The sequence below is a fragment of the Megascapheus bottae genome, chromosome 21, assembly GCF_031878675.1.
Source record: "Megascapheus bottae isolate mThoBot1 chromosome 21, mThoBot2.hap1, whole genome shotgun sequence".
In the NCBI taxonomy this organism is placed as follows: Eukaryota; Metazoa; Chordata; class Mammalia; order Rodentia; family Geomyidae; genus Megascapheus; species Megascapheus bottae.
Window position 1 is genome coordinate 8,049,880 of NC_143529.1, and position 25,033 is coordinate 8,074,912.

Consider the following 25,033-nt stretch of genomic DNA (forward strand, 5'->3'; position numbering starts at 1 on the left):
CTTCTGTGTCCTAAATAAACCAAGCACCTGTCTAACTTTGAGAACAAGCCCAGAGCCACCCTCCTCAGTCCTGGCTGTGTGGAAAGGCTTGGTTGCTTTCTGGCATGCTGGGAGGCTGCTATACCTCTCCAAAGAGAGACAGTCACAATTATAGACTGCCATTGTTGGGGCTTGAACTCATGATTACATACATGCTCTTGCTTGGCTTTTTCCACTCAAGGCTGGTGTCAGTGGCTGGGTGTCAGTGGGTTGCATCTGAGATCTGAGATTAGTGATTAGAAGCCACTCTGGATAGGAAAGTCTGTGAGACTCTTATCTCAATTAACCAACAAAAGCCTGAAATGGGGTTATGGCTCAAGTGTTAGAGTATTAGCTTTGAGCAAAAATGCTTAGGGATAGGGTTCAGAGTTCAAGTCTTAATACTGAGACCCCTCTGTCCAATACACACACATACACAGAAAACAAGGATGGCACTCTACCACTTGAGCCACACCTCTACTTTCAGCTTTTTGTTCGTTAACTGGAAGTAAGGCTCTTAGATTATCCTCTGTGGTTGGCTTCAAACCAGATCTTTAGCTCTCAGCCTCCTGAGTAGCCAGGATGCCGGCAATGAGCCACTGGCACCTGGCCAGGAATATCTTTTTCTTGGTGTTAGCTGGGATGTAAGCAGCAGAACCTGCTTCAGTGACTACCCACCCCTTGTCACAGAGGCATAGGCTGCTTTCGGTGGTCCTGAAAAAGTCAGGCTGGGTTTACTTTCAAGGATCCTATGCACACTTCATTTTGTGTCCTGCTACCAACTACTGCTGACCGTTAAGGCTCAGCATTTTGATCTAGCCCATTGGTCAGACTGGCCAGCTGTGGGTATCTTAGGAAAGAAAGATTTACTGAGGGCTGACAGTGTCCTTGGTGGAGTTCAGGATAGAGAATCGGGTCTCTGCGAAGTTGATAAAGGATCTGAAATAGAATTAGAGCTCAACATGCACATTTAGACTGCAGAGGAAATTTAATTTCATTCCAATGACACATTATATTGGAATGTGATTACATAATTGTAGGTACATATGACCAAAAATACATTTAAAAATAAATTTAGCCTGGCACCAGTGGGTCACACCTGTAATCCTAGCTACTCAGGAAGCTGAGATCTGAGGATCACCATTTGAAGCCATCCTAAGAAGAAAAGTCTGAGAGACTTGTCTCCAATTAGCCAGTAAAGAGCTGGGACTGGAGGTCTGGGTCATGTAATAGAATGCCAACATTGAATATGATAGCTAAGGGACAGTATCTAGCCCTCAGTTCAAGCTCCAGTATGAACAAACCAACAACAAATGAAAAACTAGATACAATATGATAAATTCTTTTTTTTATTTTTTCATATATTTTTATTGTCATTAATAGAAGGGTTACATTATATTCGCCAGATAGAAGGTGCATTAACTCACATACATTGATACCCTTTCTCATGTCTTGGTCCCCATTTCTATCCCCCCCCACGCCCACCCCTCATCTTGTTTTCCCCCTTCCCTATCCAATTCCAAATAACCAAATACAAATATATCCAATATATCAGATCAACAAGTTGTGGTATTTGTACACAATGGAATTCTATGCTGCTGTCAGAAAGAATGCCATCGCCCCATTTGTTAGGAAATGGGAAGACTTAGAAAAAATCATATTAAGTGAAGTAAGCCAGACTCAAAGGAACATAGGCTCAATTGTTTCCCTCATTTGTCATAACCAGTAGAAACCTTGGGCTCTCCTAGCAGAGATTTGCAATATGATAATTTCTACAAGTTCACATTTCCATTTAACACTATATTATGATCTCTTTCTTTCTTTCCTTCCTTTCTTCCTTCCTTTCTTCCTTCCTTCTTTCCTTCCTTCCTTCTTCCTTCCCTACCTTTCTTTCTGTGATAGGGCTTGAACTTAGAGCCTGGGTGCTGCCCCTGAGATCTTTTGCCCAAGGCTAGTGCTTTACCACTTTGAGCCACAGTGCCACTTCTATTTTTCTGGTGGTTAATTGAGGATAAGAGTCTCACAGATTTTCTTACCTGGGCTGGCTTTGAACCAAAATCCTTAGATCAAAGCCTCCTGAGTAGGGAGGATTAGAGGTGTGAGCCACCATCACCCAGCTTTATGATTACCTTTCTACCTCAATGATGTGAAATTTTCCCACAGTGAAGCTCCAGGCTTCCTCATAAGTCCTCTGACCTCCTGTTTTCATCATGAAGTGGGAGGAAGACACCAAGATTTCAATATAGATTCAGTGCCATCCTTGACCAGCCTATCAACTGTGGAAACGCATTTCCACTTTCAAAACAGAAGGGACCTGTTAAAACTCCATGGGACATTGTGATGAATCAGTGAATTTAGAACGGCCTACCATTTTACCACTTTTTCCACTTCAGCATTTGAAAAATCAAAACAGAAGTTAGCATTATACCTGCCATCCTAAGACCCTGTGTGGTATAAAATATTGAATAGCATTATGGTGGACTGAGTATAAGAGAACAAGAAATATGATTCATGAAGTGGTGAAAGCATTGAGTGGACACTCAGGGCTTTTCACTTTGAGGGAAGAATTGGACACAGCTGCAAGGCCGAATGTAGCTCTTGGATCACTGGGAAGAGTTAAAAGAATTGTGTGTGTGTGTGTGTGTGTGTGTGTGTGTGTGTGTGTGTGTGTGTGCCAGTTCTGGGGCTTGAATTTAAGATCTGATACTCTCAGTTTGCTTTTTTGCTCAAGGCTGTCTCTCTATCCCTTGAACCACAGCTCCATTCATGGCTTTTTTTGTTTTTTGCTAGTTACTGGAGATAAGTGTCTCCTGGACTTTCTGCTTTGGCTGACTTCAAATCAGGATTTTCCTGTCTTAGCCTTTTGAGTAGCTAGTATTATAGGTCCGAGCAACCAGAGCCTGGCTTTTAAAAAAATTCAGCCTAACACCTATGCAATGAATCTACGTTGTTGTTTGCACCATTAGCTCTTATCTTTTTATTTCTGAGTTGTTCTTAGTCGTATGGATGTACCAGAGCTATTTATCCATCCATGTAGGTCCTCACTTGTGTTGGCATTTCTGACTACATCACTATAAATATTTGTGTACAAGTTTTTGTGTGTGTGTGAGCATGAGTTTATATTTCTCTAGGACAAACACCCCAAATGGGCATGGCTGAGTAACATGGTAAACATGTGCCTAACTTTGTTAAGAATCTGCCAAACAGTATCGCAGAGTGTTGCATTATGGGGCATTCCCACAGGCAACTGGAGTTCTGCTTCCTGCTCTGTATCACCAGCTCTTAGTCACAGAGGGTGTTTTTATTTTAGCCCTTCTAACAGGTATATCTTCTCCTGGTGGTGTCTCATCATGGCCTTTATTTGCATTTTTGTGATGGATAGTAATTTAAGTGCATGTGGGGGGGCAATATTGGGGCTTGAACTTGTAGAAGCTGTCCCTTGACTTTTTAAAGTCAAAACTGGCACTTTGCCTCCATGTCCAGCTTTTTGTGGGTTAACTACAGATAAGAGTTTCAAGGGCTTTCTTGTTCCAGCTGGCTTAGAACCATGATGATCAGATCTCAGCCTCCTGAGTAGCTAGGATTGCAGATGTGAACTACCAGAGCCCAGCCTAATATGTTTCAATGTGTTTATTTCTAGTTTATTTCTTACTGTTGACTTCTAAGAGTTTTTGATGTGTTCTAGATATAGTACAAGACTATGTCAGGTTTTGTCAGGTTACGTCAGGTTCTTTTTTCCCTCTCCAGTCCTTGGCTTGTCTTTTTCATTCTCTTTTGCACTGGTTTTACTTACCTCTGGGGTGTGAGCAGCTGAATTCCACATAACTGGTCTCTGAAGGAACACCACTTGCTTTGTAGCCAAATTCCCTTCACTGAAAATTATAACAATAGCATTTAGGATTTGTGAACTAATAGCATTCTGTATCAACATTATATTCATACTTGACTAGAAGTATCCACATACATCCTTTGTAAGATACTCTTCTGGTCCCCAAATATGAAATAGAATTCCATAAAAAACACAACTGGTGAAGACAAAAGGAAAAAATAACCGGAACTCAGAATCGACACTTTTTTCTTTTGTTTCCTAATGCCATGATATGAACTGTTCATTCTGCCATGCTGACCTGCCACGATGGGTTGACATTCTGAAATATTTAGCCTAAATCTTTCCTCTCATAAGTTTTCTCTCAAGCATTGTGGGCACAGCAAGGATAAAAGGAAGTAATGCAGAAAATTGGTACCAAAGAAATGGAGTCTTGGCTGTGGCTAATTCTGATTGAATGGTTCTTTGACTTGTGGAATTGGGTTGCAGAGGAATTTGGAATTTGGAGGTATGGGTGAGAGAAAGCCTAAGATGCTTTAAGCAGAGGCCAGCAAGTGATTCTAATGGATGCTCAGAAGACCAGTAGGAAAGAAAGGAGTGGTAGTGACAGCCAAGGTTATAAATCCTAGATGGGAACAGAGCTCTGTTAGGAATTGGACTACAGGCCTTGTGTATTACTGTCTGGCAAAAAAAAAAAAAAAAAAATAGGGCCGGGAATTTAGCCTAGTGGTAGAGCACTTGCCTAGCATGCACGAAGACCTGGGTTTGATTCCTCTGTACCACATACATAGCAAAAAAAAAAAAAAAAAAGGCCAGAAATAATATATTTACATTTTTGTCTATGTCTTGAGAGTTTGCCTGAGTTTAACTTTAAAATTAATAGACAACTCTAGGAAATGGAATGTGAGTTCTTTTGTCGTGGTGGTGGTAGTGGTGCTATTTGCTTTTGCTTTGAGTTTTCTTTTAAGGGAATAAAGGGGGACACAAAAAGGAAGGGAGAATGAATAAATATGAGCATGCTATGCAGTATATATTATGTGAAAAATGAACTATTTAATTGTGGGTGAGGGTGGGAAGGGGAAACTAAGAGAAAGCAAAGAAAAGTGTGACATTGTCCACAAAAAGAAATCTACTCCAGTCAGCCATTGGTGGTCCATGCCTGTAATCCTAGCTTCTCGGGTGGTTGTGATCTAAGGATTGGGATTTGAAGCCAGCAGAAAAGTCCCTGTGAGACTCTAATTTCCAATTAACCACTTAAAAACTGTAGGTGACATTGTGGCACATGTAGCAGAGCACTAGCCTTAAGTACAAAGAGGCTCAGGGCCTGCATCCAGGCCCTGAGTTCAAGCCCCATAATCGACCAAAAAAATAAATAAATAAAGCTAGAAGTAGAGCTGTGGCTCAACTTGTAAGAGTGCTAGCCTTGAGCAAAAAAAGCTCAGAGACAGCAACCAGACCCTGAGTTCAAGCCCCTGGACACACACACACACACACACACACACACACACACAGAAAACAGTAAGACAAAAAATTGATTTATACCCTGGATTTGATCTCAACATTGCAAAAACAGCCAAAGAGAATTATCATTACAAAAGAAAACCAATTTTAATGTTTAGAAACTCCTATAATCTAGCCATGTTAATATCACTATTATCATCTTTTTGTTTTCTGGATCCTCTAGTCTTTATCAATGTATGTCAGTCACTATCACCTATTACATTATTTTTTTCCATGCCTTTCACCTAGCACTCTTTCCTTTGCACACTGTGCTAGTATTTTTAGTGTCCATTATCTTCAAAAGATGATATAAATATACTGCTAAACTGGGGGTGTGGTCTCAGTAGTAGACTGCCTGCCTGGCAAGTGCAAGGCATTGAGTTTAATATGCCACTACTGTAAATAAGAAAGAAAGAGAGAGAGAGAGAGAGAGAGAGAGAGAGAGAGAGAGAGAGAGAGAGAGAGAGGTTTCATAAAAAATATACTTGGTAATTTTTGGAAAATCAGGTTGTTCCCAGTTTCTTGCAATAATTATACTGCTATAAAAATGAATAGTCTTCTTAGAAATTATTTCCTTGAGAAAATTTGGGATTATTAGATAAAGTACAAGCTAGTTCAACTTCTTGGTAGGCAAGGTCAAATCTGCCTCAGGCAAACAGAGAGACCACTTTGGGCTCTGTATGGGAGAAATTTTACATACATTTTCAGCCTCAGCTTCATTTTCAGAATCCTCTTTGTAGTCAGCCACTCAGTATTCTCTGCATTTAGCTATCATCATGGCAAATTACCCCTTCTAAAGACTACTAGGGGTTTGCCTCCTCTGAAGTGCTTTCCAGACTCCACAGATTTAAGAGGGGGGGGTGTCTGTAGCTAAAGCTGCTCAGTTACAGACTTTTGTTATGCAAAACCCCCAACAAAACCTCACTATTAACTGCTTTTTATGCTAAGCTTTCTGGAAAAAGGAATGCAACAGTGAAACTTTAGCCTTCTAGTTATACATCAGATAAGTGCTCGGCCTTTGAAAGATTCCAAACTCTTCCTTGCTACTGAATTTTGAGACATAGCAAATCTTATCCCAAAGTGTGAAGAGGAGACTGCTTCTTTTTTTATTTCTACTTTTTTATTTTCTTGCCAGTCCTGGGGCTTGAACTCAGGGTCTGAGCTGTCCTTGGGCTTTTCTCAAGGCTAGCACTCTACCACTTGAGCCACAGCACCACTTCTGGCTTTCTATATATGTGGTACGGAGGAATCAAACCCAGGTCTTTGTGCATGCTAGGCAAGCACTCTACCATTAGGCCAAACTCCCAGCTTATTTTTTGACTTTTGAAAGATAGCTTCCAGTCCAGTCTCATTTTAGTTTGACATAGTCTTCTATTGGAACAAGCTACTTAGTGTAAGGTAGAATGTAACTTAATCTGCACAGGAAAGCATGAGCAGGCTTGCAGAACAAGTGGGGCCTGGGTTTGAGAGCCATAGCACACATGCACAAATATACACAGGGTAAGCTGGGCACTGGTAGCTCATGCCTGTAACCCAAGATACTCAGGATGCTGAGATCTGAGGATTGGGGTTCGAAGCCAGCCAGATCAGGAAACTCTATGAGACTATCTCCAATAAAAACCAGAAAGTGGCACTTTGAGAGAATTTGCCTTGAGTAAAAAGAAGCTCAGGGACAGCACCCAGGTCCAGAGTTCAAGCCCCAGGATGGGGGGAAACAGCAGCAGCAGCAGTAACAACAACAAAACAAAATATGCTGGAAAAGCTAGTGTGGCTTTGGAACCAGACAGTTCTTGGGTTCAAACCTAAGTCCTGTCAGAGCAAATAAGCCAAAAATCATCCAATTTCTGGCACCATCTTTACATCGTCTCTGAATATTTCATATCAAGGATGCTGCGAAAGATACGTGAGCAATGTTGCAAGAAGAGTCTTCCCCAGCACCCCTACACTAGCTGAAGCACCAGTGATTTCCTGCCACCCTCTCCATCCATCCGTTCACTGAAAGTCAAATATCTCAGATCACCAGTTCCTTCCAGACAGCAAGTTTAAGGAAAATGTAAAACAAAGACAAGAAAGAGTCATCAGGGTAGACTTATTCCTGAGCCAAAGGCAAGAAATACACCCTGATTGTGGTAGATTGTGGGTGACCCCATAATGAATTCTTCCCATCAGGTTCTAGGACCGGGCAGTTTGGATACCCTAAAGGTGTAACAAATGGTTGGCCTAGGGTAGGTTTCTCAAATACCAGCATGTTTAGACTATAAGCCAACAGTCATGCTTTGCTGTAATAGAAAGCAACTGTCGTTTTTTTTTTTTTTCTTCTTCTTCTTTTGGGGGAAAGGGGATGCCTGATTTTCATAAAGTAGTTTGAACCCTGAAAAAGTTCTTGTATTATCCACATTGGTAAGCAGTCCAAATGGTGGCAAAGCCACCAAAGGAAGTATGAGTACACTGTGGGGCCAAACGCCTACAAGGCGTAGGTGCTGAGGCCAAGTTTCCTCTCTTCCCCACAGTCTATAGCGATTCATAAGAAAATACAAAGTAGTTCAAAGAGAATGATTTACTATGGCAACAACTAGGCTATCAAGAAAAAGATAGGGGGTGGGGTGGTTTTTTCCAAAGTAGCTATTTAACCTGTGTCACACTTCTTTTTTTTTTTTTGCCAGTCCTGGGCTTGAGCTCAGAGCCTGAGCACTGTCCTGGCCTTTTCAAGGCTAGAGCTCTACCACTTGAGCCTCAGCACTACTTCCAGCTTTTTTCTATGCATGTGGTACCAAGGAATCGAACCTGGGTCTTCATGCATGCTAGGCAAGCACTCTACCATGAGACCAAATTCCTGGCCTCCTGTGTCACACTTTCTTATGATGCCCATTAGTGCATTAGTGTCTTATGTGGATCCTCTAAGGTGGGCATTCTGGCTGCTGCAATAGGATTCTGAGGACATTATTGGGACACTTCAGCAACGCAACTCCAAAAATTTTGGGGTCTTTTGATCTGTGCTGCTCTGAAGGCTGTGAGCAGAGCAAGACACCTAACACAGAGGGAGACAATTCTTTGTCTCTGTCTTTCTGTCTTTCTCTCTGTTTCTATTTCTATCTTGTACTTAGGGTCTAGACTTAAAAAACTTGTCATTATAGTATTATTTGATTTAACTGTATCCCAAAAGCCCCTTTCTCTAACTTCTGTCTTCTGAAGCACAAATGAGAACGTATATTTTGCCTTCTACCTATTCTGTGTTCTAATATGCTCTTTCTTCTCATGGCAGGTGATAATTCAGCATTTCTGAAAGTGCATCAGAATCTGTGGATTCTTGGTACAATGTGTATTCCTGACATATGCTTCACCTTCGCCCCCAACTCATGATAGACTCAGAATTGAGAAGAGGGTCTGGCAGAGCCAAATAGGGAACTTTAGTTTCTCTTTCCATTTTAGTCCAGTGCTTTTTTTTTTTTCAAGTCAGTAATACTGCCTACTAGCTCAGCTAATCTGCTCCTCTATCCAATTTCTAACCGCATTATTTTGTGTCAGTTTTCACTTAGATTTCTTTAAAAGGGATTGGTCTCATTTGAATAATCACATAGTCTGAGTGATTAAGAAGGGATTGGAAGACATTTACAGGCTGACAGCACTAACCCTGAATTAAAATAGAGATCACATTACAACATTATGAAGTTTCCATGGTAACAGCTTTAAACCTTGGTGATGTGATATTGCCTAGAAATATAAAGCTACAGCTTTAACCTAAAGACATAAATCTTTATGTAAGGTGATACCAGGATTCATTTGAAAAACGGAGAGAGTGAAGTGAAGTGAAACATCTGGTGTATAGACGATTCAAGTATGGCTTAGGTAATAAGCCTGCCCTCAGTGCTGATATTGGATAGACTGAGCTATGGTAATTTACATTTTCTGAAACGTTCTGATTTACAACAGGCCAAGTTCTCGTGTGTGGATAATTGATTTCAACTTACTAGAAATTTGGGTTCTGCTAAAGAATCAGGACCCCCAAGTAATTTTAATCTAATAAAGTTAAAATAAGCTTAATATAAACTAGTAATAAGCTTTGTTAGCCCAATGAACTCTGTCTCTGCAATTACTTTGCATAATACTATTATTTATTCAAAATAACAGTCCACTAAAGTTGATGCTATCACATCATTTTCCATATAAGAAAACTTTTTTGTTGTTGGTCCATCATTGGGCTTGAACTCAGGATCTGGGCATTGTCCCTGAGCTCTTTTTTTTTTTTTTTTTTTTGTGGGTCATGTGGCTTGAACCCGGCCAGGACACTGCCCTTGAGCATTTCAACTCAAGGCTGCCCCCTACCCTTGAGCCAAGCCCCACTTCCCATTTTCTAGAGGTTAGTTGGAGATAAGAGTCTCAGGTCCTTTTGTGCCTGGGCTGGCTTTGAACCTTGATCCTCAGACCTCAGCCTCCTGAGTCTCATGAACTTCCCTGCGTGGGTTGTTTTGAACCATGATCCTCAGATCTCAGCTTCCTGAGTAGCTAGGATTACAGGTGTGAGCCGCCAACACCTGACTCGAGAAAACTGTTTTTAAGAGCTTAAGTGATCTCCCTAAAGTCACACTGCCTATTCTGGTTTTGGGGCAGCAAAAGCTCTACTTCCTATCCTCTGCTTTGATCAAGATCAATCATACATAATTTTCCTTTATAATTTAAGACACTGTGGCTGACACATGACTCTCTTTGTGCAGTGAAGTGCAGTGTGTGGCTGTCACCTGGGCAGCACATCTCAACAGGAATGAAGAAAGCAAAGAATCCTGGTTATGAGATTCCAACCAGGAACCTTTGTCTTCACTTTTTATTTGTGGTGGCTTGACTAGAAGGTGTTCCCCTAAGAGGCGCATGTGCTGAGGAATTGGTATTCAGCTGGAGGGACTTAGTGAGGAGTGAGCAGCTTTGTTGCCTCATCGGCTCTCAACACTCTGCCTCAACACCAGCCCAGGGCAATAGGGCCCAGTGATTGTGGATGGAAACCCCTGAAACTGTGACCTCCCAAGTATTCTTTCTTCCCATGAGTTGTTTTCCTCGCTACCTTGTCATAGAGTTGAAAGATGACTAATAGAATATCACCTCTGTTGCAAAAACTTACAAAGGGGCTGGAGCATAACCTGGGGGTAGAGTGCTTGCCTAGCATGCATGAAGCCCTGGGTTTGATTCCTAATACCACCTACACAGAAAAAGCCAGAAGTGGTGCTCTGACTCAAGTGGTAGATAGCACAAGGATAGTGCTCAGGCCTTGAGTTCAAGCCCCAGGACTGGCAAAAACAAACAACAACCCAAAACAACTTAGAAGGACCTAAGTCTCCAAGTGTGAAGGAACAAAGCTAGCAAGATGATGCAACCCCCGGTATGGAAAGAAGGGTAAAATTGTAGATTAGAGTGTGATTTGTTGCATAAGAGTGACTGCCATTCAAATGGATGTTCTACTCCAGTCCAGCCAAGATCAGGAATAAGAGTCTCACGCAAGGATCAGTTCTGTGCTTGAAACCTTCAGGATCCGAACATGCTGCTTTGCATTGACATTTATAATCTCTCTTCTTCTTAATATACTAACTTATGCCATCTAGCTCTTGACACAATAACTTATATTATGTTACACAATACAGAAACCTGACTCTCCTCAGCCCAATGCAAACCCTTGGCTATTGGAGTTGAGAGTATACAGGAATTCTGCTGCCTGGCCTCAACTCTATTTATTTAGACAAAAAAATGTTTAATATATAAATATAAGAATCAGTATAGATTGCTATTTGCCTAAAATATTATATATTTTAAAATTATAGAAGCTCAAACCCTCAGCAATTATCACAGGAAGAATTATATGGACTTTCTCAAAGTTAGCACTCTACCACTTGAGCCATAGCACTACTTCTGGCTTTTTCTATGTATGTGGTACTGAGGAATTGAATCCAGCTCTTTGTGCATGCTAGGAAAGCACTCTATCACTAGGCCAAATTTCTGGCCCCCTGATTCTTTTTTTTTTTTTTTTTTGCCAGTACCAGGCTTGAGCTCAGGGCCTGAGCACTGTCCTTGGGATTTCCTCAAGGCTAGAATTCTACCCTGAGCCACCACACCACTTCCAGCTTTTTCTATGTATGTGGTACCGAGAAATCGAACCTGGGTCTTCGTGCATGCGAGGCAGACACTCTATCATTAGGCCAAACTCCCAGCCTGATTCTTTTCTTTTTTTTGAATCACTTTTAAGCTGGGCGTCAGTGGCTCATATCTATAATTCTGGCTCAGGAGGCTGAGATTTGAGGGATGCCATTGAAAAGTAGTTTGGAAAGGAAAGTCCATGAGACTCTTATTTCCAATAAACCACTCAGAAAAAGGTGGAAGTGGGGCCTGGAGTTTGGCCTAGTGGTAGAGTGCTCCAAGATCGGGGCTTGTTTCCTCGGTACCACATACATAGAAAAAAACTGGAAGTGGTGCTGTGGCTCAAGTGGTAGAGCTCTAGTCTTGAGAAAGCCCAAGAACAGCACTCAGGCCCTGAGTTCAAGCCCCCAGGACTGGCAAAAAATAAAAAGCTGGAAATGGCTCTGTGGCTCAGGTGGTAGAGCACTGCCCTTGAACCAAAAGAGCTCAAGGACAATGCCCCGCTCTGCATTCAAGCCCCAGGATGAGTTAAAATCAAAACAAAACAAAACAACAACAAAAAAACAAAACAAAACACTTTTATAGTCTTCGATTATGTAGGTCATAACATTTATCCAGTTTCATGTAGATGTTCATAGTGTTGTTTCTTTCTCGCTGCTACAGCAATATTTAATGATCAACTACCCTTTTGCCATTTAATTACATATAAAAGGCTGGGAGTTGGTGGCTTATACTTGTAATCCTAGCTAGAGATCTGAGGATTGCAGCTTGAATCCATCTTGGGGAGGAAAGTTTGTGAGACTCTTAATCTCCAACTAGCCAGCAAAAATCCAGAAGTGAAGATATGGCTCAAGGGTAAAATGCCAAAATGAATGTAAACGCCAAATGTGAACGTAAGTCCTTGAGTTCAAGACTCAGTACCAACACACACACACACACACACACACACACACACACACACACTCACACACACACAATTACACATAAAAGTACATCTTCACTGGCAGGCACAGAAACCTCTACTTGTGCAACTTCACCATGCCTGGGGGCTCTGGGCTGCAGGAGAGACTGAACGATGGTGAGATCCTGGTGTCCCTCTTCTGCCCTCTGCTCCAGAAGCAGTGCTCAGCTGCTCCTCAGGCCAGTGTGCCTCCCAGCCATGAAGTGCAGCCTGTGATCCTCTGCTGGTTGGGCGAGGTAGTCAAGCCCACCTCCGTGCCAACCCACGTGGTCCCCAGCCTAGTCCCAGCCTCCAGCTCATTCCAGTCCTCCTTTCTTGACCATCCCTGAGCCAGTGTGGTCCAGCAGCGCATGGGCTTGCTGTGGAGACCAGGGCCCAATCATCAGAGCACAGTGAGAAATCCTTGAGACTCCAAGGCCGGTGCCCAGAGTGAGTGGAAGGGAAAATGGAATAGCAAGGTGCCAAATTCATACTTTCTGGGAAAATCTGTAATTCTAACTGTGGAAGAAAATGACAATATAAAGGCAACCACTAAAAAAGAGAGGAGGGCAGCAAATGCCCATGCATTCAGGAGGGTGAGAGGCGGGGTAGACCTCTGAGGAGCTGGGGAAAGGCAGACCCAGGGCCCACTCTCTAGGCTTCTGAGTGCCAGGCTGAGTTTGGGCCTGCAGCATCTGTGTTTTCATAGGTTCTCTACGGGCTGTACATTGCCTGCTCTGAAGACCCAATGCTGAGAATCACTTCTAGTTTATGACCTACTTTGACAGGCATATCACAGATAGAAAAGGTTGGGAAACAATGCTGCAAGGAGTTGCCACTCCATTTGAAAGCAATTAAAAAGATCTGTGAAAAATGGCATTTGCAGGGAAGTGGATGAATCTAGAGCGAATCATGTTGAGTGAGACAAGTCAAGACCAAAGGAACAAAAGGTGCATGCTTGCCTTAATATGTGGCTATTAGATCCAAACAGTACAAGTTCGAGGACTCAATATTTGCATACCCAATGATATGGACATAGTATGGGAAATTAAACACAACTACATAGACATAAAAACCTATGATTCTATAGACATAATGTTTTATTACATTGATTAATACGTATGTATGATATACAAACCCTTAGCCTAATTTTGACTATGTTCTAAAAATTAAGAGCCTGTGATTGTATATAGAGATTCCCTTCTTGAATACCTGTTTGTTAAACACGTCATTTGAAATATGATGTAAAAATCAATGTTAATAAATTCGTTAATAAAAAAAAATCTGTGAGATCGTTGCTTACTTGTCCTACTCCATTTTTTTTCTTTTCTCTTTTTTTTTGGCCAGTCCTGGGCTTGAGCTCAGGGCCTGAGCACTGTCCTTGGACTTTCTCAAGGCTAGAGCTCTGCCACTTGAGCCTCAGCACCACTTCTGGCTTTTTTTTCTGTGTATGTGGTACCAAGGAATCGAACCCGGGTCTTCATGCATGCTAGGCAAGCACTTTAACCACTAGGCCAAACTCCCAGCCCTTCTTTTCTCTTTTTTTCCAGTCCTGGGGCTTGAACTCAGGGCCTGGGCAAAGTCCCTGAGTTTTTTTTTTTTTTTTTTTTGGCTCAAGGCCCTCTATGCTTGAGGACCACAGCTCCACTTCGAGCTTATTTGGTGGTTAACTGGAGAGTCTCACAGACTGTCTTGCCCAGGCTGGCTTTGAACCATGATTTTCAGACCTCAGCCTCTGAATAGCTAGGATTACAGGTGTGAGCCACCACAGCCTGGATTGGCTGGGTTCTTTAAGCCTGAGTGTGTTCACCCAATATCCTCCTTGAGCTCGCTCCTTGCCTGTGGAAGTGTTTTTGCTCTAAGTCATGCCAGTCACACATTTTTACAGCCTGTGAGGGTACTGGGAAGATCAGAGGAGGGCAAGTGAGACGTGAAAGGATTTTCTTTCTTTTTTTCTCCCTCCATATCTCCCCACCCTCTCGTTTTTTCTTTCTTGGTCATGGGGCTACCACTCTACCACTCGAGCCACAGCACCACTTCCCATTTTCTGGTGGTTAACTGGAGATAAGAGTCTTACAGACTTTCATGCCCAGGCTGGCGTTGAACTGTGATCTTCAGATCTCAGCCTCCTGAGTAGTTAGGATTACAGGTGTGAGCCACTGACACCCGACTAAGAAGTCATTCTAGTTGAATGGACAGTCAATTGGAATGGGGAACTATGATGACTGCCCAAACCCAAGGCTCTTGGTGGCACTGTGCTCTTCTGTCCTGGTCAGGTTGTTGCTGGCCCCGGCAGGATAGCTGTGGCAGTCAATCATTTACTAGATGCCAAATAGGGTAGAGGGAACATCAGGGTTGAAGGGACAGCAAAGCCATTGTACATAGAAGAATTTATTGGGGACCAGGAGTTTGGCCTAGTGGTAGAGTGCTCCTCTAGCATGCACGAAGATACCACATACACAGAAAAAGCTGGAAGTAGTGCTGTGACTCAAGTGGTAGAGCTCTTGAGAAAACTCAAGGACAGTGCTCAGGTCCTGAGTTCAAGCCCTAGGACTGGAGAAAAAAAAAGGAAACAGCTGGGTGTTGGTGGCTCACACCTGTAATCCTAGCTACTCAGGAGGCTGAGATCTGAGGATCATGGTTCAAAGCCAGCCCAGGCACTAAAGAACATGAGATTCTTATCTCCAATTAACCACTAGAAAACCAGAAGTGGGGCTGCGGCTCGAGGGGTAGAGTGGTAGCCTTGAGCTGAAGAGCTTAGGGAAAGAGACCAGGCCCAGAGTTCAAGACAGACAGACACACACACACACACACACACACACACACACGCACGCACGCGCGCGCGCGCGCGCACACACACACACACACACACACGCACACACCCAAATAACTGACTTCTCCAAAATAAATAGAAGTGTGGCAACTGCATTTTTTTTTCTTTACAGGCAAGATTGAAAAGGGAGAAAAGGACAAGGCAAACTTAGTACTCATGTAAGCATATGTTTTAGTGAAAACAGCAGTGAAGTCTATACTGCCATACTGGAGGGGAGAGGCCTAACTGCACATCTGTCTGAACACCTGTCATCCCCAGATTCCAGGACATCAGAAGAGGTATCTCTCTGTAAGCGGTCAATCTGAATTGATTTGATTGAATTATCTCACAAGTGGACTTAGGTTTCACAATTAAATAAGAGTAGATAAGGATACTTTCACATTACCTGTCATGTCTCAATATGGGTGTAGGCATCACGTTGGTCAGAAGCCATCCAAATTCAGCCAGAGTATGCAGGAGAGGCCCATAGTCAGTTTTGATCTCACAGCCCTGCATGAATAAGTGCAAGAGCTCACAGTCTGATGGCAAGTACATGCAGTGGCTCAAGTAATTAGGATAAAGGAGCTCACTCCTCATCAAGTACAGGTTTGTTTGTTTTTTTGTTTATTTATTTATTTATTGGTGGGTCATGGGACTTGAACTCTGGGCCTGGGTGCTGTCCCTGAGCTCTTCAGCTCAAGGCTACCACTCTACCCCTTGAGCCACAGCACCACTTCTTGGTTTTTAGTGATTAATTGGAGATAAGAGTCTCATGTTCTCTCGTGCCCCGGCTGGCTTTGAAATCTGGATCCTCAGATCTCAGACTCCTGGGTAGCTAGGATTACAGGTATGAGCCACCAGCACCAGGGCTATGTTTCCTTTTTTTTTTCCTTCCAGTCCTGGGGCTTGAACTCAGGGCCTGAGCACAATCCTTGAGCTTTCTCAAGAGCTCTGCCACTAATTTTGAGCTCAGGGCCTTGGCACTGTCCTTGAGCTTCTTTTGGTCAAGGAGAACTCTACTGCTTGAGCCACAGCACCATTTCCAGATTTTCTGCTTATGTGGTACTGAGGAATAGAACCTAGGGCTTCATGCATGTTAGGCAAACACTCTACCACTAAGCCACACTCCCAGCCCCATGAGACTCTTATCTCCAATTAACCACCAGAAAACTGGAACTGTTGCTGGGGATCAAAGTGGTAGAGCATTAGCCTTGAGCAAAAAAGTTCAGGGAGGGGGGGGAGGGTAGGTGGAGGGGGAGGGTAATGAGTACCAAGACATGTGAAAGGGTGTCAATGTATGTAAATTAATGCACCTTCTATCTGGCAAATATCATGTAACCCTTTTATTAATTACAATAAAAAAAAAGTTCAGGGACAACACCCAGGCCCTAGGTTCAATCTCTGTGACTGACATAAGCAAACCAACTAAAGACAAACAACAGCTGAGCATGATGATGCACTATCTTGTAATCTAGCTCTAGGGACATGTCTGGGTACAGGCCAGCATGGGCCCCAAATAATTGTGAGAACTTACATGAAAACGTGGTTGGCTCATGACTAAAATGGTAGACTGATACCTAGGCAAGTGTGAAGCCCTGATTTCAAATTCCAGTCCCCTCTCTACCTCTTCCCTTCCCCCCAAAACAGAGTGGGGAACGGGGAGTGAAAGTGAGAGGAGTTTGGATGCAGAGTGCACTCTTGGCTCACTTAAAATCTGTTTTTCACTTGAGCCTTTACTTCTTCCAAGTCCCCTCCCCTTCCTGCTCTGGTCTCTGCATACAGTGTCCAGTTTCTTTGAAAGGGAGCTGTGTGTCTCTCTAGTCTGTGTAAGGCCAAACAGGCAAATGTCCCTGAAGAAGCTGACATTCAGTGTGCCAAGCTCCAGGGCAGTACACTGGTGGCTCCCGAGGCACAGCAGCAGCGGGGCCATCGCTCATTAGGAAGGTCAATGCTATGTGTGCACATCGGGCCTGGCCAAAATATTTCTTTGGGAATCTTTGCTTTTGAAAATCAATTTATAAGATTCAAAAGAAGTCACTCATGATGTTGGGAAATAAAACACAAACTGAATGAATGAACCTTCCTTCCTTCCTTCCTTCCTTCCTTCCTTCCTTCCTTCCTTCCTTCCTTCCTTCCTTCCTCTTTCTCCCTCTCTTCTCCCCCTTCCTCTCTTTCTCTTTCTCTTTCTCTCTCTCTCCTACTTTTAACAAGTTTTCATGGCATTTTGTATAGTAGAAGCCCAGTATCAGAAGATTTTGTTTCGGGTTAGAATTCTAATTTTGGAGACACCTAATGTATCTGTGTGCAGACAGTTCTTGTGCTCTCCTGCAAAACAGCTGGACATGGGTCAAAGCATCTTCCCTTTAACACTGGGTGAAGTACAGGGAAGAAGTTTGTTCACCTATTTGTGATGAAATTCCAAACAGCAGACAAATCCATGTTTAGGGACACTGCATAGGCCACTCAATGAAGGTTAATGTGGGAAACTAAACAAGAAGGAACTGTAGCTCACCTCAATGACGGTCCATTGTTCTACTACAATAGCGTCGTTTCCTTTCCTGTTAGAACCTGGAACTCCAGAACCTTCCTCTTCATAGATAAAAAACCCTTCCAAAGATTTAGGCAAATGGTCCCCTGTGGGGAAAACGATACACAATCGAGAAGAATTGTAAATACAAATTGTTTCTAAAAATCATTCGAATCCTTAAAATAATCTTATAGAATACTGAAAGAAAAACAAATTAATTAAAAGTATTTGTCTTGAGTGATTATAATGTGGCTCAGCAGTAGAGCACTGGTTTGGCATGCAGGAGGCCCTTGGTTCAATCCCCGGCACCGTAAATATTGATTTTGCCTGATTCCAAAATATTCCAGGGTGGGAATTTTATTTTATTTACCCAAAGACGATTTTACACTTCACTGAATTAAAATCAATAGCAGAAATAAGATAAAGTAATGAGACACAGTGAAAAGCAAATGGAAAAATCAGCCTAAAAAAATAATTTTCACTGCAATTCATGTTTTGTTTTTAGATATGTTATGTTATATGCGTATTAATTATGCCATTTAAAGAACTAACATACAAATGTGAATCCATGGACTTAGAGGTATGAATTTAAAATGAATGAGGTAAGAATATAATAATTCTTTTCTGCAGGGATCCATTAAACCTTTCCCTTCCCCCTGCAAAAAAACCCAAGCCCACTAAAACAAACAGTGACAGGAAGACCCTAAGCAAAATCACTGTCAAAGGAATTCCTGCAGGGAGGAAGTTTTCCAGGAGGGCCTTTCTGATATTTTCATTTCTAACTGACAATGGCCATCTCACCTAAAGGATTCTATGGAAATTATTTTGTTTCCTACTTTGAAATAGAAACATTTTTCCCAAGTGAATGGGTACTTAAACATGATTTTTAAAAATTATCGTTTTATAAAGGTGATGTACAGAGAGGTTACAGTTACATAAGTCAGGTGAAGAGTACTTTTTTGGGGGGGGGTCATGGGGCTAGAACTTGGCCTGGGTGCTGTCCCTGAGCTCTTCAGCTCAAGGCTACCACCTTACCCTTGAGCCAAGCCCCACTTCCCTGTTTTCTAGAGGTTAATTGGAGATAAGAGTCTCAAGTCCTTTTGTGCAGGGGCTGGCTTTGAACCTTGATCCTCAGATCTCAGCCTCCCAAGTAGCTAGGATTACAGTCGTGAGCCACCATGCCTGGTTTAAATATATATATATATATATATATACACACACATACATACATACATTTATATATATATATATATATATACATATATAGTCCTGGGACTTGAACTCAGTCAGGGCCTGGGCACTGCCCTTGGACACCTTTTGTTCAAGGCTAGCACTGTGTCACTTAAACCACAGTGCTACATAGCCACAGTGCTATGTATGTGCTTGGTACCACATACATAGCTTTTTCTATGTATGTGGTACCAAGGAACTGAACCCAGGCTTTGTGCATGCCAGGCAAGCACTCTACCACTAGCCATGCTCCTTGCCTCCAAACTTACTTTTTAATATTATTATCTCTTCATTTATTTTTGCTTTAGCATTTCTCAGGGCCCTTCATGGCCCTTGTGGGCTCTCCCAGGATCCCTAGGAGGTCCCAGGCACCAAAGTCTGAGTATTCTAAAGGGGAGCATTCTTCATATCTTTTGAGATATTTTCCTAACAGAACGGGCAGCAGGGAGGGTGACAGGAAAGGTCTTGTGAGAAAGTGGTTTGGTTGCTCAGCCCAAGCTTAAAGGATTCCTGGGAGATGTTTTCTTCATCTGGGCATGTTGCATATTCCCGGCAAGGGAGTGAAGTGGTAATTCAGCCAATTACCTGTGTAACACCACCCCTGTGCCTTGGTCTACAGGTGTGCTGAAACCAGGTTGAAGGTCTGTCAGGACACAGGGCGCCCCCTCCTGTCCAGAGCAGAATCACCACTCAGGTACTCCACAAATGGAGAATTTTCTGGGAGCATGATATAAAAAAGGCACCAAGCCTTTGCCAGACTCGCTGCTTCCCAAGCCATATATGGGTGGTTTTCTTTAAAGTCTAATGTCTGTCTTGATCCATGAAAGTTTTGCATTCTTTTTTTTTGGCCAATTCTGGGTCTTGAACTCAGGGTCTGGGCTCTGTCCCTGAGCCTCTCTGTGCTCAAGGCTAGAGCTCTACCACTTGATCCAGAGCACCACTTCTGGCTTTTTTGTTTATGCGGTACTGAGCAATCGATCCCAGGGTTTCATGCAGGTTAGGCAAGCACTCTACCACTAACCACATTCCCAGCCCAGCTTTACATTCTTTTCAAATATATTTTGAATTATATTTGGGAAACTGTCTGGGAAAGTGAGTCAGGAAGATCACCAGTTTGAGACCAGTTTAGGCAATTTATGAGGATAAGTTAAAAAAAATCCCAGGACATTAAAAAAAAGGAAGGAGGGAAGGAAGGAGGGACGGAAGGAAGGAAGGGAGGGAGGGAAGGAAGGAAGGGAGGGAGGGAGGGAGGGAGGGGGCTAGTAATATGATTCCGTATCACTGGCAAGATCTTAGGTCCAGTCTCTAGTACTATAAAACAAAATCAAAATTTAAAATTAAAAAAATTCATCTTATCTAAAATTATACTGTTCAATTCCCCTCCTCTTCCCTCCTCCACCCTGAAGTGTAGCCTTATCTTTCCTGGTACAAGGTAGAATACATTGAGGGTGCATGAACCCTGCTTAAAATGCCCATGCTTGAAGGATTCCTGGTGAAGGTTTTACTTAATTGAACTCAGGGCCTGGGCTCTGTCCCTTAGATTTTTTTCACTCAAGGCTGGTGTTCCATTTGAACCACAGCTCTACTTCAAGCTTTTTGCTGGTTATTTTGAGATGAGTCCCCTGAACTTATCTGTTTGGGCTAGCCTTGAACCTCAATCCTCAGATCTTAACCTCCTGAGTTGCCAGTATTACAGGCAGGAGCCACTGGCACCCAGCTTGGGCATGTCTGTCATCTTTGCACATTAACTTTGCCTAGATATGACATTGGCATTCCTGTAAATGTGAGGAACAGCAATATCTCACTTTAGCATTTTTGCTCCATCTAGTATTTTTATTTATTTATTTATTTATTTATTTATTTTTTGCCAGTCCTGAGCTTGGGGTCAGGGCCTGAGCACTGTCCTTGGACTTTCTCAAGGCTAGATCTCTACCACTTGAGCCTCAGCACCACTTCCAGCTTTTTTCTATGTATGTGGTACCAAGGAATCGAATCCGGGTCTTCATGCATGCTAGGCAAGCACTCTACCACTAGGCCAAACTCCCGGCCCCTCCATCTAGTATTTTTGCAATTAAACTGCCTGTGAGTGGACCCAGGGCCTTTGCTGTGTGGAAGGCATACAGGCACAAAGTTGCCACTCGTCATGTCTCTCCTGAACTTTCTATCTGGAAATGAATCTCAGCTCATCCACTCTCCACGTCCACCACCATCTCTCTAGGGACAAGGGCAGTCTCCTACCAGCCCCCACAACCACTCTTGCCCTCTGAGATCCATTTCCAAAAGTGATACCAGCGATGTCCTTTAAAAGGCAGATCAAATGGCGCGCTGGTGCTTCCCACTTTTAATCCTAGCTCCTCAATAGACTGAGATCTGAGGATCGCAGTTTTAAGAGCATCCCGGTCAGGAAAGACTTTGAAACTTTATCTCCAATTAACCAGTATAAAGCCAGAAGCAGAAGTGTGGCTCAAACGGTGGAGCACCACATGAGTGGAAAAAGCTACGCAAGAATGTGAGGCCCTGAGTTGTAGCCCCGCTGCCAGCATCAGAACTAAGTAAAGAATAAATGGGAACCATAGCACAGCTCCTCCTTTAAATCTTTAACAAAGGAATTAAAATACATATCTTAGCATGATGATGAGGAACACAAATGTCCTCTACATGGCTAGCTAGATTACTTTGTAGTTACTCAAATGTTTGTTATTATTATTATTGTTTTGCCAGTCCTGGGGCTTGACTCAGGGCCTGGGCACTGTCCTTGGATACTTTTTGCTCAAGGCTAGTGCTCTGCCACTTGAGTCACAGTGTCACTTCCTGCCTTTTCTGAATATGTGGTACTGAGGAATGGAACGCATGGCTTCACACATGCTAGGTGAGTACTCAACTAGGCTACGCTCCTGGCCTTCAGATGTTATTTAACACCTCTATGCCTCAGTTTCCTTCTACCCACATTATGGGTATGAGCCATCATATATGACTATAACACTTTTCTTAATTTTGAAATGACATATATACATTTTACCGTCTTCATGCCCAATTCCCTGAAGCCACAATGCTAACTCTCTGACAGAAGCAGTGATGTAAACCATGTGTCTGGTATAGGGGCTGGCATGTACGTATCTCTTTGGACAATGAAGACATACATGATTCAATGTCATTACTCTACCCTACCTCGCTGAGGTGATCTGAAACGACTATCAAGTGAATAAATCTGAAAATAATAAATAAACAAACAAGCAAAATGTAATCTTACACTGTGGCAGACTAAAGTGGGAAAAAGACTGTTTTCATGATGCCAGGGGTTGTTTTGCAGGTAAAGTGTGAGTATGTGTGTATGTATGTGTGTATGTGTTTCAGGAGCTTTTCAAAACAGAAGAGTCAGCTGGGCTTCAATGGCTCATGTCAGCAATCTTTCTTTTTTTTTTTTTTTTTTTCAGTCATGGGACTTGAACTCTGGACCTGGGTGCTGTCCCTTGAGCTCTTCAGCTAAAGGCTACTGCCTTACTCCTTGAGCCACAGCACCACTTCTGGTTTTCTGGTGAGTAATTAGAGATAAGCGTCTCCCGGACTTTGTAATGTTCTGGCTGGCTTTGAATCGAGATCCTCAGATCTCAGCTTCCTGAGTAGCTATGGTTACAGGAGTCACAGCTCCTGGATTTCATGTCAGCAATCTTAACTACTCAGGAAGCTGAGGTTCGAGGATCTCAGTTCAAAGCCAGCAGGGCAGGAAAGTCCATAAGACTCTTATTTACAATTAACCACCAAAGAGCCAGAAGTGGCGCTGTGGCTCAAGTAGAAGAGCCTTGAACAAAAAAAGTCAGGGACAGTCAGTGCAAAGGCTCTGAGTTCAAATCCTAATATGGCACGCACACGCACATCTACACACACACAGCCCCCAACAACAAAAATCCAGAAAAGATTTCCCAGTGAGTGGGGAAGGTTCATAGATCTTATAACTTGTACTCCAGGACAAATAAAATAGGAACTTCAAAAAATTTCTTTTGGGGCTGGAAGATTGGCCTAGTGGTAGAGTGCTTGCTTAGCATGCATAAAGACCTGGGTTTGATTCTTCCATACCACATACATAAAACAAAGCCAGAAGTGGTACTGTGGCTCAAGTGGTAGAGCTCTAGCCTTGAGAATGCCCAAGGACAGTGCTCAGGCCCTGAGTTCAAGCCCCAGGGCTAGTAAAAAACAAAACAAAAACAAAAGTTCTTCTCTACCTCTCTCTGTTTCTTGTAGGAAAGTATTTTATTCAGTGTGATTTGTGACATAATATATTTAAATTTATGAACAATGTCAGGTTAAGTTTTCTGCTTTCATCTCTCTTGGTAGTATTTGGGATGAAGACAGAAGCAAGACAGAACAAAAATATGCATTGTCTCCTCATGTGCTTCAGATGTCAAGCATCAAACATCCCAGAACAAAGTGACCAATTCAGCCTTGTTTCCTCCGACTCACTTCTCTCAGCCACAGATTTTGCTTACTATTTCCTCCCATTCTCTGGGCAAGTCCCAAAGGACACTCCCAGTGGCAAGACCCCACAGACCGAGCTAGCTCAGCTGGAGCTTGGCACGGTTGGTCAGCAATGTAAAATGTCTAATGAGACTTTCCAAGGCAGAGGAGAGAGGGAGAGCTTCTCCAGGGCATTCTCAGTAGTTCTAAAGCTGGAAGAACAAAAGCCTCACAGTCTCTCTGGCTGGTAACTGCTGTGGCTAATTTTATTTTCATCAGGCATGGCTCAGGGGGAGGGTGACGCCTGAGAGATGGTGAAAAGTTGCTTTTTCTTAGGTGGTTCATCATATGGCAAACATGGAAATGGACCCAAGTTTAGCTTTTCCGAGGGGTGGAGATGGCCTTTAAAAGTATTAAGCTTCAGTGGTAGGCAACAAAACAAAACCAACACCAGAAATAAATACTGTGGCATTCCTTCTTTTTCTCTCCTTCCTCCCCTTCTTCCTCCCTCATCCTCCTCTTTCTTCTTCTTTTCCTTGTTTCTCTTTCTCGTTCACTTTCCATCCTTCCCTCCTTTTCTCCTGTCTTTTCTTTTTTGATTTTTTTTTAAAGACAGGATTATGGCCCGGCAAGGCCTTGGAGTTCTGATTTTCCTGCTTCAGCCTTCTGAATGTTGAGATTACAAGCATGTATCACTATATTTGGAGCCCCTTCCTTCCTTCCTTCCTTCTTTTTTTTTTGTTGGTTGTAAGGCTTGAACTCAGATCAGTTTGGGGAAATGTTTCATTACTTTTGCAACAGACACTAATGCAACTCTATTCCAATGTAACTAAATGAGAAATGCCAGGGCAGGTTAAATGAAGATAAACCAAAGTGAATATAGGCTTTACATCTCTTTGGAAGAAATTAAGATTGCCTTTCTATACAGTGTTGAGTCAGGTATATATTATATACTTAGAAGGAATAATATACATGGAATAATATACATGCGGGAATTAGTTGTGAAATGCCATTATGAACTTCCTTGTCACGCTGTTCTAGCATGTTGTATTTGAGAAACCCTACTAGCTAATCCCACAGTGGTACCTGAAGGTTCCAATCCAATAGCAAACATTACCCAATAAGTCCATTTGATCTCACCATGGCTAAGCTTTAAAGTGACATAGCTATGTGACAAGTTGAATCTATTTCCTTAGCCATAAAACTCTAGAGACAAAACCACTTTTACCAGCTTTGACATAAGTCCAAATTTTTTAGATATAAATATATCATTAACATACAACATACCTTTAGAGGTTTCCCAGCATACAAAAGAATCCATTAGAGACAAGCCTTGCTTATAATAAAAGGTAGTTAATTCTAGCCAATCAGCATCGAGCGTACTGATGATGGCTCCTTTTCTTGTTATTTTCATTGACAGGATGCCTTCCTGATAGGTCCAGCACGTTGAATCTTCATCAAAAGCATTGAAGACTGTATACAACTTGTTCTCTGGAGAAAGTTATCCAGAAGGAGGGAAAGGGGATAATTAAAATTATTAATCAAAGATTCTTGTTTTTGGTGGTACTGAACTTTTCTAGGCAGATATGCTACTGCTTTACCTATGCCCCT

At 42.5% G+C, this 25,033-nt stretch overlaps 1 protein-coding gene across 1 annotated transcript in view; it reads right to left on the reverse strand.

Annotated features, from left to right (window-relative positions):
* The window catches only part of Rftn2 (raftlin family member 2), a 48,471-nt gene that overhangs the window by 458 nt on the left and 22,980 nt on the right, over window positions 1-25,033 (reverse strand). The window contains exons 5-8 of the mRNA XM_090354547.1: window positions 24,710-24,913; window positions 17,726-17,847; window positions 15,620-15,723; window positions 3,812-3,890 (exon numbers count right to left, since the gene is read on the reverse strand). Coding sequence (XP_090210673.1) covers window positions 3,812-3,890; window positions 15,620-15,723; window positions 17,726-17,847; window positions 24,710-24,913 — 509 coding nt within the window. The remainder of the gene's footprint in view (window positions 1-3,811; window positions 3,891-15,619; window positions 15,724-17,725; window positions 17,848-24,709; window positions 24,914-25,033) is intronic.